At 42.7% G+C, this 19,615-nt stretch overlaps 2 protein-coding genes across 2 annotated transcripts in view; one reads left to right on the top strand and one right to left on the bottom strand.

Annotated features, from left to right (window-relative positions):
• Positions 1 to 16,701, top strand: part of phlpp2 (PH domain and leucine rich repeat protein phosphatase 2) — a 32,229-nt gene extending 15,528 nt beyond the window's left edge. The window contains exons 6-19 of the mRNA XM_084013712.1: positions 1,510 to 1,664; positions 2,810 to 2,956; positions 3,826 to 4,056; positions 5,177 to 5,379; positions 5,511 to 5,571; positions 6,270 to 6,365; positions 6,927 to 7,082; positions 8,773 to 8,973; positions 9,051 to 9,213; positions 9,303 to 9,433; positions 9,564 to 9,677; positions 10,212 to 10,406; positions 10,524 to 10,755; positions 10,896 to 16,701. Coding sequence (XP_083869838.1) covers positions 1,510 to 1,664; positions 2,810 to 2,956; positions 3,826 to 4,056; positions 5,177 to 5,379; positions 5,511 to 5,571; positions 6,270 to 6,365; positions 6,927 to 7,082; positions 8,773 to 8,973; positions 9,051 to 9,213; positions 9,303 to 9,433; positions 9,564 to 9,677; positions 10,212 to 10,406; positions 10,524 to 10,755; positions 10,896 to 12,179 — 3,369 coding nt within the window. The 3' untranslated portion in view covers positions 12,180 to 16,701. The remainder of the gene's footprint in view (positions 1 to 1,509; positions 1,665 to 2,809; positions 2,957 to 3,825; positions 4,057 to 5,176; positions 5,380 to 5,510; positions 5,572 to 6,269; positions 6,366 to 6,926; positions 7,083 to 8,772; positions 8,974 to 9,050; positions 9,214 to 9,302; positions 9,434 to 9,563; positions 9,678 to 10,211; positions 10,407 to 10,523; positions 10,756 to 10,895) is intronic.
• Positions 16,702 to 17,473: 772 nt separating this feature from the next.
• Positions 17,474 to 19,390, bottom strand: marveld3 (MARVEL domain containing 3). The gene is made up of 4 exons (XM_084024466.1): positions 19,237 to 19,390; positions 18,793 to 19,041; positions 18,592 to 18,689; positions 17,474 to 18,349 (listed from the first exon to the last, which is right to left on the bottom strand). Exons 2-4 carry the CDS (start codon positions 19,029 to 19,031, stop codon positions 17,739 to 17,741), a joined length of 948 nt encoding a protein of 315 aa, XP_083880592.1. The 5' UTR covers positions 19,032 to 19,041; positions 19,237 to 19,390; the 3' UTR covers positions 17,474 to 17,738.
• Between the last annotated feature and the right edge of the window lie 225 nt (positions 19,391 to 19,615).

The following is a 19,615-nucleotide window of genomic DNA, read 5'->3' as shown; positions in this document are numbered from 1 at the left end:
CTGTGTCCATTGTCCTACTCTCACGTCCTTTAATTAGTCTTTTTTAAAGAGGAGTTGTTTTTAAGTGGCTGGCAGATGAATAGTTTTGTGGGAGAGTTTTGTCTTTGTCATCTCGAAAAGCGGTGACGTGATGTCACGCTCTGCTGAGCAGCCGTCCCATTTTCTGGGTTGCTGCACAGTGTGGAGCAATGTAGTTAATGGTGGAGCCTGTCCTCAGACTGAACTGGACGAGTACTGCTGGGTAGGCAGCAATGGTGGCTGGCCTGTAAACAGTCATCTCTGCGGTGATGTCTGTGTCTGTGTGCAACATTTTGTACCAGCAGAATGTGAGACAAAGCTGTGGAACTGCACTGTTACAGCAGTGAGATTTTAACTTTGCTGAAATAAATACAAAATCACACATGTAGATCAGTCACACAAGCCGTGACACTGAGATTCTTCTTGACACTTGGAGGACATTTTGTGTCTCACATTCATTCTCTGTGGAAATTCTCACAGCATCACAAAATACAACCTTCAAAACGACCATAAAGTAGAATCAACACCTGTCTAAAAAACAGTTTGAGGAAAGAATGTTATGGTAGGATTTATTACAGGACTGTTATGTATTAGACAGCACTAGTTTTAAACATGTGTAGCTAATAAACAGGCCATTCAGTGTACAGTGTGTTGGCTAAGGCCTTTAACTGCCTCATCCTTAAGGAGTTATTCTGACTCTCTTAATTAATGATGACTGTGTTTCTCTGGATGACAAACTTCATTGAAATGGAAAATGGGGCATTGCTGTCTGAAGTAATGTCTTGAGATAGCAGCTGACTGCTTGCATAATTGGAAGTCAATGCCGTTGCCTGCACTGTCCCAGCTCCCCTATGGTAAAACATGTTTAAACAGTGGAGCCTGCTGTTTGTTGTGTTTGGGGTCGGAGTTCACCACGAGGCTTAAGGTGGTCACTGCCTGATTGTGTTGATCGATTTAGGATTGCAAGGCTGTAATAAAGGAAGGACTTGCAACTGTATGAGGTATGAAATATAATAGATGTGATGCTGACACAAATATGTGTATGTGATTGTTAGTGTCTAAGAACTTAAAGTTTCCTTTCTTAACTGTGTGTGTGTCTGTGTGTGTGTGTGAGTGTGTGTGTGTGTGTGTGTGTGTGTGTGTGTGAGTGTGTGTGTGTGTGTGTGTGTCTGTGTGTGTGTGTGTCTGTGTGTGTGTGTGTGTGTCTGTGTGTGTCTGTGTGTGTGTGTGTGTCTGTGTGTCTGTGTGTGTGTGTGTGTCTGTGTGTCTGTGTGTGTCTGTGTGTGTGTGTGTGTGTGTGTGTGTGTGTGTGTGTGTGTGTGTGTGTGTGTGTGTGTGTCTGTGTGTGTGTGTGTGTCTGTGTGTCTGTGTGTGTCTGTGTCTGTGTGTGTGTGTGTCTGTGTGTGTGTCTGTGTCTGTGTATGTGTGTGTGTGTGTGTGTGTGTGTGTGTGTGTGTGTGTGTGTGTGTGTGTGTGTGTGTGTGTGTGTAGGTGGTGTCTCAGACAGTCAGCCTCGTGGACCTGTCCTGCTACAGTCTAGAAGCAGTGCCTGAATATCTATTTTACAGTCAGGATGTCACCCACCTCAACCTGAGACACAACTTCATGAGCCTCCAGGGGCCTGGAGGACTGCTCCACCTCCCCAGGTAGTCACACATCCTTTACCCGGATCATTGTACACACACATGGGTTCAGACAGGCAGAAAGTGTCTGGCTTGCTGACATATTTTTCTGCACAATTGATCATCTCTGCTGCATTTTGGGGCACTATGCTGTAGTTTCATAGTTTATTTTATTTGGATTTTATTTCTTGTGAGAAATGTTTATACAGTGATCAAAATCAGGTGACCCAACGTGCATTTAATTTCTCTCTGTGCAGCCTTTTATTTCTATATTTAGAAAGATATTTTTTCTACTGGGACTCACAAGGAGCCTTCAGTGCTCACAGCATCTTCAGGAACAAGAGGAAGGGTTAATGTAGGAGATCTGACTGTGCAGCAGCCTGGCATGGATTCACACTCACACACACTCAAATAGATGCTTAGGATGTGTTTCTATTTAGAACAGCCAGTTTAGGTGGCGACAGCACACTTTATGAATGAACACACACCTTCCAATCCTATCTTCATCAAATGTAGTAGACATTGTATGACTGGCTGTTCTATATGTGATGACATCATACACTAGTAATAATCATTACTAATGGTGTGATTTGAATTCGTGTTACATCTGTCTCTTCTTGCCTGCCAAGACATTGAGTGATTTAGGGGACATTATGTATTTTAAGGGTTTTTGTAGATATTTTAGAAAACAAATTAATAAAACAGAAAACACTACGTATTGTCCTAAAGCCGAGGAGGATATCATCAATATTCCAAAAGAAATAAGAAAGTTGTAACATCGTCTTTTTCTTTCAAGGTTGTCTCAAATAACAGTACACAACTCCCACTGTTTTTAATTTCCTGGATATTCAGCTTCAGCAGTTAGTTCCTACCTTTATATCTTACTTTCATTCACAGTTCTTGCCATTCGTTTCTCCTGAGGCACAACTTGTAGGTCAGCTAGTAAACTGGTGCTTGTCTGTGTCATTGAATCCTCCTTTATTTTCAACGGCCTTTCCTTACGTCACACTCACCTTCTGTTATACATATGAAAGCAACAACACAACATATAACACCGGGTAGACACACCCACTTACGTTGTTACAACAGATTGTGACATGTGTGCAAATAAATTGGGCAAATGTCACAATGAAAAGCAGTGATCTCCATGCTGTTCTCTCTTTCTTCAGGTTTTCCCAGCTGAAGAGTCTGAACTTGTCTCACAACCGTCTGGGTGTGTTCCCTGAATGCGTGTGTGAGATCCTCACCCTGACTGAACTCAACCTCTCCTGTAACAGTCTCCACACCATCCCCGTCCAGATAGGCAACCTTCAAAGGTGCGACGCAGTCACACACATACATGCATACGTTGCACACAGTAGACACACACACATAGTTAGGATATGCATGAACAGTACACTCAAAACTCTATTTGAACGGCATTAGGTCATTGCAGCAGCACATGAAAGGTACACCTGCAAGTTCTAAAAGAAGTAAATCTGCAGTTCAATCCTGCACACATTGCAATGTAGCTGACCTTTAAAGGAGACGGCGCTACCTGTGTAAGTGAGTACGTTTTAAAAGAAGCACAACAGTTGATATAACTCAAAAACATGCCTCGTTCTGTAGGTGCACTAAACACAAAAGGTAAACCTAAGCGTTTGGCAAATAAACGTCCTTTTTTAAATTGTGTCCCTGTTTCCTCTGTATATCACACACATATTGGGAAGGGCAAGCCATCACAACAATCCAGAAGAAAAGCACAATCGTATGGTATTTTAGGGGAGGTATTACATATTTTAGGTGTTTTGTAGATTAATATTTCAGAAAACAAATTAACAAAACAGAAACACAATATGTTGCCCTCAAGCTGAGTATCATCAATATTCAATAACAGAAACAAGAAATAAGAAAGATAATCATCTATTCTTTGTAATATCTCCTTTTCTGGAGTTGTGGTTGGCACTTTTTTTGTGTACATGTTCTCATAAAACCTGGATTGAGGTTTTAATGGATTCGGTGAAATGCATTACGTTCAAATATTTTGTTATGCAATCAGATTAAGCAAGCTAAATCAGGCTTTTTTCATCCTGTGGACCTGCTTAATGTAGGATGCTGCTCAGTAAACAACTACTATTTCATCTCAAGTGGACACAAGCAGATATTCTGAGTACTAAAACCTTCTTCTTTCCTCTCCATCTTGTAGCCTACAGACGCTGTCTTTGGATGGAAACCACCTGAGCTCCCTGCCTGAAGAGCTGGGTGGCCTGTCCCAGCTCAACAGCCTCGGGCTCTCCTTCAATAACTTCTCTCACATCCCTGCTGTGCTGGAGAGATTGAGTGCAGTGGATAAGCTGGCCATGGCTGGGAACAGAGTGGAGAGTCTGGAGTTGTGTACTCTGGCCAGAATGAGCCACCTGAAAAACATTGACCTCCGGTAAGAGGTCTGCCAGGGAATAAACAGCTCTGAGCCTCTGCATTTCCATCTTCTTCCTCTGCTGGATCAATATGTGAAACAATATTTCATGAAAAGTAGACCCCCCAAACACTGTGTGTGTTTTACCTTCTCTGGAATTGACAGAAAGATAAATGACACAGCACTACTCTGAATCTCGGCCACTCCTCTCAGCCTTATTTCTTAAACATTTATTTATAGATGCCAGGTTTGCTGAGCACAAATGCATTTTCTGCATCGCCCTGCTTCACACCTGGGAGCTGCCTATAAATACAGTTGTACATGTTTGTCGGCCTCTTAGCAGCTCCACAGGAACAGTGGGGGGCTAAGTGTCTTGCTGAAGGGGACCTCTGTGGTGTGTAGTAAGGGAGGGGAAACACCACTTATTGATTACCAGCCCGAGGATCTTATACAGGAGCTTATATTTCAACCTTGCGAGTTAAATTGCGGTTTGGCAGAAGCAAAATATATTTATAAGTGGAAGATAGATATCTGGTGAAGTAGTGGGCTGGCAGCTGTCATAAAATCTGATTTGTTGTTTATTAACGGGATGGATAGGGTCAGGGAATGCCTGGATCTCAGTTAATAACCTTTACTTGACAGTCGTCAATGCAGACGATATAGAGGTTCCAGTGTGCAACAAATACACAATATCTTGGATGCAATGTTAGATTTTTCTTAAACTGAGGGATCATTTTGTCTAAAATCATTTTCAGTTCACATTGATTGACCTAATAGATAGCTACTATTTGTTAATTCCCCCCTCACAGTATAATACTGAAGGAAATGACCACATTTTGTCTGTATATTATTTTGGCCAAAGGTAAAACTGAAGTGATATATTCAAGACTGGAACAGTGAGAAAACATCTCATCAGCATCAGCCTTTGTCAACGTTAAAACAGCCACTGCTGGAATACTTTGCAAAATGAGTTACTTTTCATGACAACCTTAATACCATAGTAGTACCATTATAATTTTATCATGTATCACATTTCATATTTACGGTACTGTATCGAGCATTTAATGCTTAATCCAAGCCTTTCACCTCCAGTAGGAATAACCTGTGAAAAGGCCTCTTCTGTTCTCCCTGCTTAATGCAGATTGAATCGGCTGCACTGGGTGAAAAGTGAGGGTGCAGAGACGGTGAGTCAGGTGACACAACTGGACTTACGGGACAATTGCTTGGACTCACTAGACTTGAGCTCATTCTGCAACCTGGAGACCGTGCACTGCCAGCGCAACCAGCTGGGGACACTTACACTCAGCGGCTTCACACTGCGCATGCTTCATGCCAGCAGCAACCGTGAGTCAAACAGAGCTTCAATTAGCTGCTGTTTATATGTTCAGGCCCGTCTCCCTCGTGATGCATTCATCTTATAAACACACGTATGAACAGATGTTCAGCTGCTGATTGCTGCTTTTGTCCACCCACAGGCCTTACAACAGTCAACATCTATCCAGTCCCTAACCAGCTGACACACATGGACCTATCACAGTGAGTTCTGGCTGGGAAGAAGAAATGTCTGTGGTCTCTGGGATTTAACACAGGTTATGATGTTGTCTTAATGTTCTTAATGCTCATTAATCTAGTCGTGCACAGTGCTTGCTGGAGGTGTAAATCAATTTGAATGCTGAAGTGGTTAATCAATACTATAAGAAAGCAAATCTTCTGTGGAATCTAATCTACCCAGTGAAGCTTGAATGCAAGGGGTCTCTAAATCTCTAAATGCAAAGAGACCTAAAATATCCTTTTTAGTGCTGATTGACTTTGCCTGTGGGGATTCTTGTCTGCTTGTCAGGAGACATCAGTGCAATTTAAGAGTTTGAAAAGAACCTCACACACTGTTTGTCTATACATTATTTTTGTGATTCATGCTCATAACCTGCTGACTGTAGGCCTGATTATACACAGTAAACGCTATGCCAGGGGTTAAATAAGCTATCTTGTGTTTCCTGCTGGTGTTAGATGTCCCTTTTCTAGTCAACCTCCAGTACTGTCTGCAGACTGTTTTTATTCAAATTCAAATGAATAATTTGCATGCTGACATAACTCTGGAGGATACTACGTTGGCCTCCTGTTTACCACAAAACTGTTTACTCATCTGTGTTATGAAAAGCAAAATGCCAACTCTGCTCAGTTTGAGTGTTTGTGTGTGTCTTTCTATGTGTGTGACTGTGTGTGTGTTGAGACAGGAACCTTTTAGATTACCTTCCGGACTGGGTGTGTGACTGTAGAAAAATTGAGATGCTGGACGTCACGCACAACTTCCTGTCCGAGCTTCCTTCCAGGTAATTAACCTTATTCTTTCACTAATCCTGAACCTTTTCGACTGGAACATTATCTTTTATGTTACATCATTTGAACATATTCAGCCTCTTGTGTCCAGAATAAGAGGATCAGGTGTCATGTTTCACATGGTCGTGCTTTTTAACTGCTATTCATAATGTCCATCTTTGCATATTAGTGGGAAATTGGAAAGACTAAGACCCGCATGGTTGTAAAATATGCCTCCCTATAGTGCTTGCTGTCATTCTCTGCCAGCCCTCAATGCTCAACTCAGGCTTTTGCATTTGAATGAGACATCAGAAAAGCTTTGGCAAATGAGATCATTTTCCTCTATCCACTGTACCCACTTATGACTTATGTGATGTTTGAGGAGAGAATAAGAAGCCACTGTGCCGGTCACGTTCAGGCAGCCAAGCTGAAAAGGTCACTGGCGGATTAGTTAGCAGCGAGTAGTGAAGCCTGCACAGGGAGACGATGTTCTTTAGTCTGTTGCCTTTTTTGTTGGTCTGTTCTTTTTTCTTGTTCTAATCTGGCTCGCTAATGTCTCTTCTGGCCTCCAACAGACTGCTCAACAGCTTGAGTTTGAGAAAGCTGCTGGCGGGGAACAATCGTTTGCAGAGAGTGCCTGACCTACTTGACCACATCCCTCTGGAAGCCCTCGACTTCCAGCACAACAAGCTCGCCGAGCTCCCTGAGAGTCTGTTTTACAAGGCCTTAAAGTGAGTCTTCTCTTTTCTGCATGTCTTTCTGTTTCCTTTCACTCTCTGTCCTCAAGACTATTTATGCTATTAGTTGAATCCGTTACCAGCTGGTTCCTCTGCTATGAAGCGTTTACCTGCAGTGTGATGGTTTGGTTGACAGCTCACTGAGACTGTGGTCAAGATCAATTTAGCATTCCGAAACGTAACTTGAGCTTAATTTGCCCTGCTATTTCCTGTGTGGTAAATCACTTAACACCCATTAGGAGTTCAAACGCCCTAATGTACCTTCCCGTCTCGAATGCTGACAAAGGCAGTGATGACTTTGTGATTGATGGGGTTCCTGATATGTTGTCTAATAGCTGCACAGCTTAGAAGGGAAAGCATTTACACTCAGGACGAATAGAAACAATATATAGGAACTGGGTTGATGAGGAACATTCCAAGGCCAGAGATGTCTTAACAGTCTTGTAATGTTTGTGGGTGCAGAGATATCATTCCACTTTAATAATGTCTGACTCTGTTTTAACAGCATGACGAGTCTCATGCCCTCCTTTGTCCAAAGGACAGGCTTTATTACTGTTCAGTATGAGATAAGCACAGACAGCATCAAATACATCAGAACCAGTGAAGCTCAAATTACTGTCCTTCCTCTCGGTGCAGGTTCAACAGTATGTAACTCAATCCACTTACAGGGAGGCATCCTCTTCAGTATGATGAAATTAGGGGGGGGGGGAAATCAACCTTTAACCCACTAATGAACATAAACAAAAAAGCAACTGGATTACTGATCTTCCATTTGCTCTCATTTAATTTATGACCACAAATGTTTGCTATTTGTTTGCATTTGGAGGGTCATGGGAGGGTAAGGGTTTCCTTATTAGTAAAGAAAATCATAAAGTTGCATTATTTTTGACTATTTTGTATAATTTCCGGAACCCTGGAGGAGTCCAAAGTCCCTTTCGCACATGCAGTCTATCGCTGAAATGTTCAGGAACATTTCCTGCATGGGCTCATGTGAATGGGAGCAGGGATAGATATCCAGGGAAATCTGTAGTGCCAACTAACCGCCCCAAGACGGTGTGACATTTCAGGGAAAATGCTGTGTTGTGAATGAAAAAACCAATGTTGCAGCGACAAGCACGTAAAGGATTTAGTCCTTCTGACAAAAGAGGCTTCCATATACCAATCACAAAGACTCCACCGATGACATGTTTGAGTATTGAATGTCTCTGATTCAAGTAATCTCCAAAAAACATTACTCGTTGAATATTAAATACATTAAAACTGGACAAAAACAGCTCCTCACTCGCCATTTTCACATCCCGTTTTCTCCATCTTCTCTTGAGTTTAATGGCGGTTGGCTTTGTTGTGTGACCACCATCTGCTGGACTGACCCTTGCACCATCTATTTGGGAACTGCCATGACATGCATGAAAAGGTGCAATGCAAATGTTCCTGAATGAAGTGTCTGTTTGAATGGTGAACATCAGTAGCGGTGCCTGAAATGTTATCACAGAAATGGTATTTTGGACACAAATATCCACTCCTGCAGACAACTCAATGTTTAGATCCAGGTTCTCCGTTCATTGAAATGAGACAGGGTTGTGTGTATGCAGTCCTCAGACCTGGCTATAAAATACTGGGCAGGGTGGATATCGCTGTACAGCTTTTTAAACTAATGTATTTGTATGTATCTCTTCACTCACAGTCTGAAATACTTAAATGTGTCAGCCAATGCCCTGGAAAGTATTCCTCCTAGCAACTCGTTAGAGGAGAGCCTCAGCACTCTCCAGGAGCTCTACCTGACGGGGAACCTCCTGAATGAGAACTGCGGTGCTCTGTTGGTTGGACACCAAAACCTGAGGGTCCTCCACATCGCCTACAACCAGTTGCTCTCCTTCCCTGCCAGGTGTGTTACCTTGTTGATCACTGTTAATAGTATTCTTGTTCTGTGGATGTTTTACTGTAATGTTTGTGTATCTTTAGTAAGCTGAGTAAACTGGAACTGTTGGAGGAGCTGAATCTGAGTGGCAACAAGCTAAAGGCTATCCCCTCCACTGTGTCCAGCTGTAAGAGACTACACACCCTCATAGCACACTCCAACCACATTACTGTCTTCCCAGAGATCCTCAACCTGCCTGAGATCAAGGTCAGACTCATCCTAGCTGTGTTAGCCTGACCAGTGTGTGTGATCGTGTTCAGCCTGTGTCAGCTGATGTGTGTTTGGTGCATTTGTAGCTCGTTGATCTGAGCTGTAACGAGCTGACGGAGATCCAGCTGCCCGACTCGCTGCCTGCCACTCTGCAAGAGCTCGACCTGACGGGCAACAGCAGCCTGTTGCTGGAACACAAAACCCTGAACCTCTTCAGGTGAGTCATACAACCCAGACCGGTTCATTGAGCATGAAGAAGAATACGCAAAGACTATAAAATAGCCGTGTGAGGAGCTGTATGTGTACCGTCTACAGTTCTACCTCGTATATTTCTTCTCCTTTTTTAGTCACATCACCACCCTGAAATTAGACCAGAAATCCACGGCGACAGCAGGTGACTCGCAGAGTGCCTCGCCTCCATGGAAACACGGTTACTCTGAAATGAGTGGCCAAAGGAACAAGTGAGTACTACTTCTGTATGTTTTCCCTTCAGTAAAGAGCTTACGTTTACATAACTGCAGACAGAATCTGAAATGCCATATACAAGGAAACTGAACACTTGATTATTAATTCAGTGTCTTTCTAGTCTATTGTGACCAGCTGTACCTTGTGTCCTCTGCTGTTAAGCACAGAATCACTCATTAAATATCGCTGTGGTGCATTAGATATACTGTATATCTGTCAGTTTGGATGATGTACAGGTAGAGAGCATATTCCTACCACTTATATCTGAATCATTGAGACGCATGTACCACTGGCATCAGGGCAGTCAATGGACTGATAGAGCCTAATACGTCTATTTAATATCTGTTGCAAAGTGAATCATGGTTGAGAGCCTAGTGTGCCTCCTCCACGGCCACTACAGGGGCCCACACAGCAGTGTCTTTTATCAGCTGTCACCCCTCGACCTGGAGCTGCGGTGTCGTATGTATGAGGTTTACGTCTGTATGAGGCGCTGAGTCATCGTGTTAATGTGGATCTGTTGTTTGGGACAGGTTGTGTGTGTCGGTACTGGCTGTAGACCGGTTCAGAGACGGCGTGGAAGCATGTTATGGCATCTTTGACGGAGACCGCAATGAGGAAGTGCCTCGGCTGCTGCAGTGCACCATGGGAGATGTGCTATGCGAGGAGCTGCAGCATTCCTGTATTGACGATGTTTATATGTGCAACACTTTCCTCACATCACACAGGTAAGACCGATTTTTAAAAATGTGAGTCTCTTTTTCTTCTTGCAAATAAACAGACAAGTGCACTCTAATCTCTAAGTTTGTAGGCTGAAACCAGTGACTTGTGTTTGTATTGGACAGGAAACTAGGAATGACTGGCCAGAAACTGGGTGCTTCTGCCTTGCTGTGTTATATTCACCGTGAGCCTTCAGATCCAGGAGGCTACTTCAGCCTCACTGTGGCCAATGTGGGAACCTGCCAGGCAGTGTTGTGCCGGGATGGCCGACCCGTCCCTCTCTCTAAGGTTTACAGCCTGGAGAACTGCACCGAGGAGATGGAGAGAGTTAAACTCAGTAAAGCCATTATTACCGAGGTAATGCACAGCTTCCAAGTATGTTGGCTTCTTGTTTCTGCTGTAGAGCCGTTATGTAGAACTTCTGATCTAGTGTGTGCAGCTTCATATTGAGATGCCATACACTCATCTACAATTATAATGGCACTTCTGTTTTATAGGATAACAAAGTGAGTGGAGTGACATGCTGCTCTCGCCTGCTGGGCTGCTCTTATCTCTCTCCCTGGGTGCTTCCAAAGCCCTGGGTGCACACTGAGCCTCTCTGTTCCCAGGATGAGTTCTTGATCCTGGGGAATCGAGCGCTGTTTGAACGAGTCTCCTACCAGGAGGCCGTGTGCACTGTTCAGGCTGTGCAGGATCCTCGCGCCGCTGCCAAGAAGCTGTGTTCACTTGCTCAGAGTTATGGTTGCAAGGACAATATCGAGGCTGCAGTGGTATCCCTGCATACAGGTGAGGACAGCTGTACCTGTGACCCATCCGTCTCCACCACTGAACCACGGGGTCCACCTCCCGTTGCTGTGCCGGTGCCTGTGACCCCAGGCCCCAGTGACCCAGCCACCTTTTCATCGAGCAGTGGTATTATCTCCGAGTTCAACAGTGAGACGTCGGCCTCAGAGGTAGGCAGCGAGGCGGGGTCCACTGCTTCAGATGAGCACCCATCCTCTGGGCCTGCGTCCCGCCCAGAGAGACGCTGTAGTCTACACCCTGCTACCACACTGTGTGGGATCATGGTTCCAGGCTCGGTTGGGGCAGGAACACACCCAGGCCTGTTCCAGCGGCAGCCCTCCTGTGCCACGTTCTCCAGCAACCACTCTGACAACGGCTTGGACAGTGACGACGAAGCGCCGCTTGAGGGTGTAATCTCCAATGGCAGCAAGCTAGAAGTCGAGGTGGACATTCACTGCTGTGCTTTCCAACTACGGTCAGGGGCCCCTGAGAGCCCCAAAAACCTGGACCTTGAAAAGCGAGGCTCTGACTATCCCAATGGCAAAGTGCGAAGACAGAACAGCGTGGTGGTTTCTGCTACAAACGGCTGCCTGTTGGCTGTATGTGGCAGAGAGATTGCAGACCTCAAAAAGTCTCCTTCCACATCCAGCCTGTTTGGGAAGAAGCTGTCCAATGGCTCTGTGGTAGCCCCTGAAGACAGTCATAATCTCATCGAGGTGGCCCTGGAGGCTCCGAAGAAGAAATTTGGCTACTTCAATGCCCCAGCTCAGCAGGACCCTGAGGACCAGCTCATCGTGCCTCCCAGCCTGGAGCAGGAAGTCAGGGAGCAGCTCAGAGGCCATAGCCCTCTGGTCACTGGCCCCTTGCCATCCATACCCCCTTCCGTTAAAGACCCTGTGTGGGATCATCCAAGCCCCCCTGCATTTACCTCCAACCTGGTCCCAGGTCCAGGCCCGATCCCCATCCTACAGCAGGAAGTCTACGATACGGCCCTCTAGAGGGGGGACAGAGCACAGCACCATGTGGCTGGAATTCTGTGATTGTGCCATTCCAGAGAAGAAGGGGAGATTTCTTTCTCATACATGAGGGATATTCCCATTCAAGTTGCCATTCAGATCTTTTTGTAGGACAAGACAAACCTGTGGGACCTTGATAGTCACTAAGTGATGATGCACCATTAATGTGAGGTAAAAAAAAAGGGGGGGGGGGGGGGTTCTGTGCACAGTCTGAGTGTAGGGGCGACCAAAATCCCAGTTCATAACGTGATGTTGTGAAAAGGGTGACTTGGGATGGGATACCTCATGCATTAATATGTGTCAGCAACATTTCCCTTTACTTGGAAAGCAAGCAATCTAAAGGGTGTGTAGGGGGGGTTGTGTTCAGTGAGGTCAGAGCCCCTCTCCACGGGCTCCGTGCTCTCTCACGTCCTGGAGAGAAGCCCTGTGATTGAAACGTGAAAAAGTGCCTACTGCAGACGACTCAGACTGGAGCTCCCCCACATCCAGTCTGTGAGCTTGTTAGTTAGATTTGGAGGAGGGCCACCGTCTCCAAGAGGCCAGTACTGGCACCGCTTCTGCTCTCCTCCTCTTCCTGTTGCTTTCAGAGGAAATCAGACAGCATAAATGCTTGTAAGGCGCATAGGATTAGAAGATGTGAAGGCAAAATAACTGCATTTAGATAGCCAGAATCATTATGGTTGGGTTTTATTTTTGACATTCCCACACTCTATATAAATATTCTTCTATATAGGATAAAATAATTCTATACAGTGTAGTACACAGTCACAGATAGCAGCCAACTGACATGGTGTGCTTGAGCTGCTGACACCAAGATTGAAACATATTTGCTTTTTAGAGCAATGCATTTTGAATAGCTGTCAAAAATACAAAGTAATTTAACTGTAGAGCGGATGTGTTGTAGAGTTCACGTGTCCAGTATAATCTGTGACAGTGCATCATCAAACGATCTCCCTAAGAACTGCATAGGAAAATACAAGTTTAATTTCAATTTAGTCCGTTTTATTGTCACTGGTACGTTGACCCCAGGATGTTTGGATATTATTTTTATTTAAGAAAACCCATCAAGGCACAAATGTGAGTACTTTCAAGCATAGAAGCAGTATTTTAATGTACTGTAAAATACGTCTACAGATACTAAGATTGTAAGATTTATTCTATCTGATGTTTGGGAGCTGCTACCTTTTTACATATGGAGACATCCATCCATGTCCTTGCAGGCCAATTCGGTTATTGACATTTTTAGCAGCAGATTTTCTTTCAGCTTTGCTCACTAATGCTGCCCGTGCATCATTTTGGCCCATTATAAACAGAACCAGAACCCTATTTCCTTATGATGTGGTCTGTGTATAAACGAACATTGACCCATAGTTCTACAAGGATGTGCAGAAATAAGGGACAATTCTCTTTCTCACTCCCACACATTGTATTTATTCCATTTATCGATCAAGGGGCAATGTTGCAATGAGGTCACACAGATGACATAAAACATGATCAATCAATGCAGCAGTATAATTTACTGCTTTGCTTAACAATATGGTTCAGTCCCTTACTATAAGTGAAGGGTTGAACCATGAATAATGCATTTCCCTCATTAAGTCACAGGGATTCAGCAGTCGCTTTCATCACTCCCCAATTTTTTCCATTTTTTTATAATATTTGTAGAATCAATCAAATGTATCTCAGTATAAATAAAACAAAACTGCATTATTATTATTTGAATTATCAGGTGAATATTATGGAGACCTGAAAACTTCCGTTTGCCCGTTCCTGAACTTTCCCACCTTGTGCCAAAAGAGAAAGCGGTTCTGCCGGGGCTGCTGGGTAATTGTCAGTGATTACTACAGGAGATGTATATTTTTGGTTGCCACTGGTGCAATTCTGGCATTCCACAGCTGTTGCATAGCTGGACCTTTCAGTGTTCCCTTTTAGCCTTAAATTGAACACGTCTCAGTATTTTTGAAAGGAGAAGCCCTTTGTTTCATCCCGCTCATGTTCTGTTTGTGGTCTTTAGCTCCAGTGGTTTGTTCTGCCCCTCTATCCTCCCTTTGCTCCAATGAATGAGTGATACGTCAGTAATGAAGCCTTAATTGATGTATGAGTCGATTCTAATTTTTACGTTTTTGTCTCACAGTTAAAAGCACTTTGTACATAGAAAATAGTGATATTCAGAGTTATGTATATTTGAGTTTAATATATGAGATAATATTCAACATGGTGTGCTGGGATTTTCATTCTCTCTCACTCCAACATATCACCTCTAAGAATGCATAGCCAACAGAAATGATGATAAAGTGACATAATGACAATTCATTTACAACATTCATTTTACGGTGTTTTTGATGTGACAAACATTTCTTGTTTTATTAAAAAAAAATGTTTGCTCTCAATTACATCTGAATTTTATATAAATATTAATATTTACATTTTTCCGACATCAGCACCACACTCAGAATAATATATGTTCTTAACGATCTACCAACATTACTCCTTATGCTTCATAAAACTAAATTTGTCCCCCTTTCTGGCAGAACATTAGGATATAAGGTTATTGTTGTTATTTTGTACTCACTATCTATATTTGGTCGAAACATTGTGGTCAAACATCTGACATACCTGAAGTGTTTTTAAACTCCTCCATTATAATGACATGTAATGAAAACAGTAGTCTAAGATAATGATTAACGTCATCCAAATCAAAGATCCAATATTGTCCTTATTATGCTTATTTGGAATTCAGACACTGATTTAAACTAAAATATTGTATATTTTTTTCTTCTAAATGTTAAAGAATGACAAACCATATTCTCTGATGAGGTGAAGAATTTGTTTCCCGTCACTTTATTGATCAACCTCTGAGATGTCAAACACCTGGATGATGGATTATGACAGGTGAACCTGCCACGAGGAGCTAGAAAAGCTCAACAACAGATTCTGATTGTGAGCGATATTGGCAAACATCTGCACATTTGTTGGAAGACTGAACTGTTAAAGCAAGTTTAGAGGGGAGAGATTTCAATAAGGTTTCAAACTAAATGGTGGGAATTTGCTCATACAAATATGCAAAGTGTCAATGATATATAGCATAATATATATATATATATATATATATATATATATATATGCATATATATGCATATCGGAGCTTCATTTTTCATCACCTCAAACAAGACTACAAGAATCTTATTTCTCAATATGTATGAAAAATGAATGATGTATGTATGATGTGTGTAATTAGGGATTGTATGTGTAAAATGCATTTCTCTGGCTCATTTGCAGTGTAGGTTTTATTAAGTTGGACTGCAATGCACTGGTAAAATGAATGCTCTTCAAAAATCACCCTGCTCGGGTTTTGTCTGCAGTTGTACACTCACTGTTCATCCATCCTATCCGTGTCCTGGTTGATGCATATATTCACCCACTGTCCTGTCCAGTGTACATTTCCAACTTGAAGTATAAGAATAATGATCCATCAGTATATGTGTACATATGCCAAATATGCGCGTAGGTGCAGGAAGAGGGAGCACAGGGTACAGTGCATTGGCTTAAAATAGTCCCTTTAATTCTTTAGTGGAGGATGTCTAATAGTGAAGTGCTCCTAATCCCCTTCGTGCACCAAAAAAGAGAGTATTTGCATTTGATTAGGCTCCAGCGTCAGTGTGTTTGAAACTGCTGAGTCATTCCTTGACTGTAAGGGATCATTTCCTCTGCACAATTTAACAAGCTCCCTGTACAGCTCCCTGTGTTTGTGTGTAAACTGAAGCTTAAGTGCACATGTTCAATAAGTGTATGCATGCCTGTGTGAATAATGGATTGACTGTAGTTCTGCGTGGGTTTAGTGAATGAAACCGATCCAAGATGCTCCAGTTGTTTAACATGTGACCAAAGTAGCCATTGTTTAATCGCACAGTTCCTTTCTGTACATCATTTTCTAGAAATGCTTGAATATTTTTTTCTCGATGCCAAGAAGCTGATGTTTATTTTTGTACTTCATTGTTTCATGCACATTTATATTTCCCTCTCCACTACAGAATTTAAAGTGATGGGGAATCTACAGAAAACTGTCATTATGGTACTTTATTTGAAGGTACTAATTAAGGCTGTATTTAATGTCGAAAGCATGCCGTGGATATAAATCAACATAAAAGCATAGAGTACATACAAAATGTGGTTTATTTGTACGAAATGGAGCATATCTAATATTTGGAGGTTTTTATTCTAGCATGCAGATTACTGCTAAAATTGAGTTCTATGTTCAATAACCAAAAGATTTATAATTTAGCAACAGGACTAACGAGCACTTTGGCTGTGTATCAGACAGACTTGTACTCCCCTTAAACTTGAGTGGATGGTTGTTGTTTTTCTTTGAAATGCTGCTATCATTCGTTTTGAGCAGACAAGCAGTTTTCAAATTAACTTTAAGCCAAGTAGCAATAAAACTTTTTACTGTGAATTTTTTTGTCCAGTGTCCATTTTGCTCAAGTCTTTATGATTTCATGCCAATAAATATCATCAATATGACTCTTTTTGGTCAGTATAAGATATATGTCTTCAGTTTTATTTTGTCATAATGAAATAGGAGATCACTGATGTTTTTAAGTTGGTTTCCGTAGATGTTTTCTCCTACAATCAAGTGTGCAGAAGTCCAAAGTAAATTCCACAACACAGTACATCTGCCATCTGTTGGTGAAGCTCAGAATGACAGCTGGAACTCGAGCGGAACGGTCGACAAATTACACAACAATGTTAGGTTCGTGGCATCTTTCAAGAAGTCTGTGGAGGAGCCATCATATTATTTATTGCTTTGAAATACTGGGATCATTTAGGGTTTTAATGTTTTCAAAAAAGCTTTGCTGCATTGTGCTCCCATGATGCAGAAAACTGGATATTTTTCTTTTGAAGAGCTTGAGACTTTTGGTTTCGAGAAATAGTCGATTCACTTTATTACAGCAACCTTGTATAACAAGATCCAACTGCCAGGTTTAATCATGAAAAGGCTGAGCTTCACTCTCGCATAATGTCATAACTTGGAACACACATTTCTTTGTAGCTTAAGAGATGTCGGTCTACGGGAGCTCCAGGGACTACCTGTGTTAGATCAGATGACCTTATTTAACTGGCAACGTCTGATACTCAAGTTGCCCTTTGTCCCGGCTTCAAAACTGACTCTTGAGAATGAGTAAGCATTTGTAAGAAATATTTCTGGCAATCTAATTGTTTATGTATTTTTTAAATTATTCATGTTATTTGATAAAAAACAACAAAAAATACAGCATTTGAATGGTTTATTATAGCTACACGTTTATATAAGATGTAACAGACACAGTACCCAAGTATGTAAACTGGAGAAGTAGCAAGAATACAAATTGTACAAAATCTATTTTAAAAACTTCTTAAAAAAGAATAAAAAAGTGAATAAAAATGACATTCAAGAGTGAATACATAACATAATATGACAAATAAACTCCCAATGTTTCTCGCCACAAGGATTTCAAATCAACCGCACGTTTGTTCAAAGATACCAACGAGAAAAAAAAAGTCTTATAAATGATTGTCCTCATTTGTCCTTTGCTTCTTTAGCTCCCGGACTGACCTGAAAGCTCTGACTGCTAGAACGGCACCAGCGATGAAAACAAACACCCCCAGCACCCCAAAGAGACCTCCTGCAATATCTGCCCCATGGAACTGGCACTCGAAGCCCTTGTGCCCTTTGCTTTTGTACATCTGCTCTCTCTCTGTGCAGACAGGATCATTGTAGGTTTCCTGCAGCTTAATAAAGTAGAAGGCCAGTGCAGGGATGTAGCCCAGGCCGATCAGGAGGTTCAGCAGAGCCTCCCCCAGCAGCACAGGAGGCCAGCGGTACGGGATCCTGAAAACCCCCAGGGCGAGCATGGCACAGGCGTAGATCATTAAAACCCCACCGCAGGCCATGGTGAACACATAGGGAGGTTGCTTGAGCTGATGGAACAGCCGGTCCAGCTCCTTCACCCTGTCTGCGTCGGCTCCGGTGAAGGCATTGGCTCCACCAAAGTGATAATAGTAGAGTCCCCCGAGGCTGGCCAGGTCACGGTAGCCCCCGTTGTTGCTGTAGGGCACTCCGGCACAGATGACGAGGAGCAGATTCACAAACAGCTCCATCAGCTGGCAGAGACCTGGGAGACACCGGATAAATACTGCATTAATGGAGCAACATGGTGAGATCAGACCTCATACGATGGGTGAATTTATTGATCAACAGAAATATAGCAATTTTTTAAAAGTTAAAATGCCAAATATATGCGGGTTTCAATCAATGTCCACTTTTTTTCATTTGCAAAGCATGATTAATTTGTGATTAAAGGGGAATATAATAAAAAAAATATATGTATATTTGGACTAAAATAAATATACTTGCCTCTGCTGGTTAAGATGTATCTGAGATTGTAAAGAGCTCGCCTGTGTTGAGGCTCATAGGGCTCCCCTTCAGAGTGATACACCGAAGTATCTCTGGACCTACAGGGACCATAACAGGAGCAACCTCAAAATACAAATATACATTTTTATGTAAACTGCCACAGATGGTGAAAGCTGTGTGTTGGAGACATGACTTCCTTACAGTCTTGAGGGTCCTTCATGGTCCCGGTCTCTGTAAGCCGGTTCCTCATGAGAGGTTGTTGGTCTGTTTGGTTTGGGACTCCTGTCACCAGCAGAGCCTCTCTTGTCTCGTGGCTTCTGGTTGCGACCTCTGTCATCATGGTGGTCTCCATGGGGGGAGTAGTCTCTGTCTCTGTCCCTGCTCTTGTACTCGTCATACACGTCACTCCTCTGGTGGTGTCTTCCTGTCCTCTCTGGCATCTCCCTCCGCCTACAAAAGAAGAGCATGGATGAATGCATCCTATGTGGAGCCGAAACTAAATCACGCTCCGAAGCACATTCTTGCGAGAGGCCCAGACCAGCGGCGCACCTGTCCCATAGCGGAGCTCGTGTTCTTACGTAAAGTAAATGTTTTCTAGGCTGTGAATCAACGACGAAACATATATATATATATATATCCCCCTACCTTTTGGACTCCGTACACAATGTAAACTTGTCTTCGTTTCTGCCGAGAAAAAAACAACCCACTTCTCTCAGCTTCCGGTTTGAGATCTCCGCCTCGTGCTACTCACCTGTGTTGTGCCACGCCCACTAGGTTAGGGCTCATTTGTGGTAAACCAAAAAGAAAAAGGAAACGTGACATTTCTAATGCTAATGTTACATTTTAATGCTTAATTCCCCCCCGTGTATAGCAGTTTACATTGCGATGGGTGTATACATTATGCAGGCTATATGTTGTTATGTTCATTATTGTTTATGACAACGGCATTTTATTTCCTGATCAGTTTGACCCATATATGACAGGACACAGGCAGCTGCATTAGCGTCCCATAAATATCGGAAAG

Source organism: Eutrigla gurnardus (genome assembly GCF_963514095.1).
Source record: "Eutrigla gurnardus genome assembly, chromosome: 1".
Taxonomy (NCBI): Eukaryota; Metazoa; Chordata; class Actinopteri; order Perciformes; family Triglidae; genus Eutrigla; species Eutrigla gurnardus.
The sequence above is the reverse complement of the archived record's forward strand: the minus strand, read 5'-3'. Positions and strand labels throughout refer to the sequence as shown.

What these genes read in the sequence shown, in the direction of transcription:
- marveld3 (XM_084024466.1), bottom strand. Translation starts at nt 19,031, where the DNA reads ATGCCAGAGAGGACAGGAAGACACCACCAGAGGAGTGACGTGTATGAC. An exon ending in CATGAAGGACCCTCAAGACT is followed by an intron (nt 18,690 to 18,792) that starts GTAAGGAAGTCA and finishes TGGTCCCTGTAG; the next exon opens with GTCCAGAGATACTTCGGTGT. An exon ending in ATACATCTTAACCAGCAGAG is followed by an intron (nt 18,350 to 18,591) that starts GCAAGTATATTT and finishes GGTGTCTCCCAG; the next exon opens with GTCTCTGCCAGCTGATGGAG.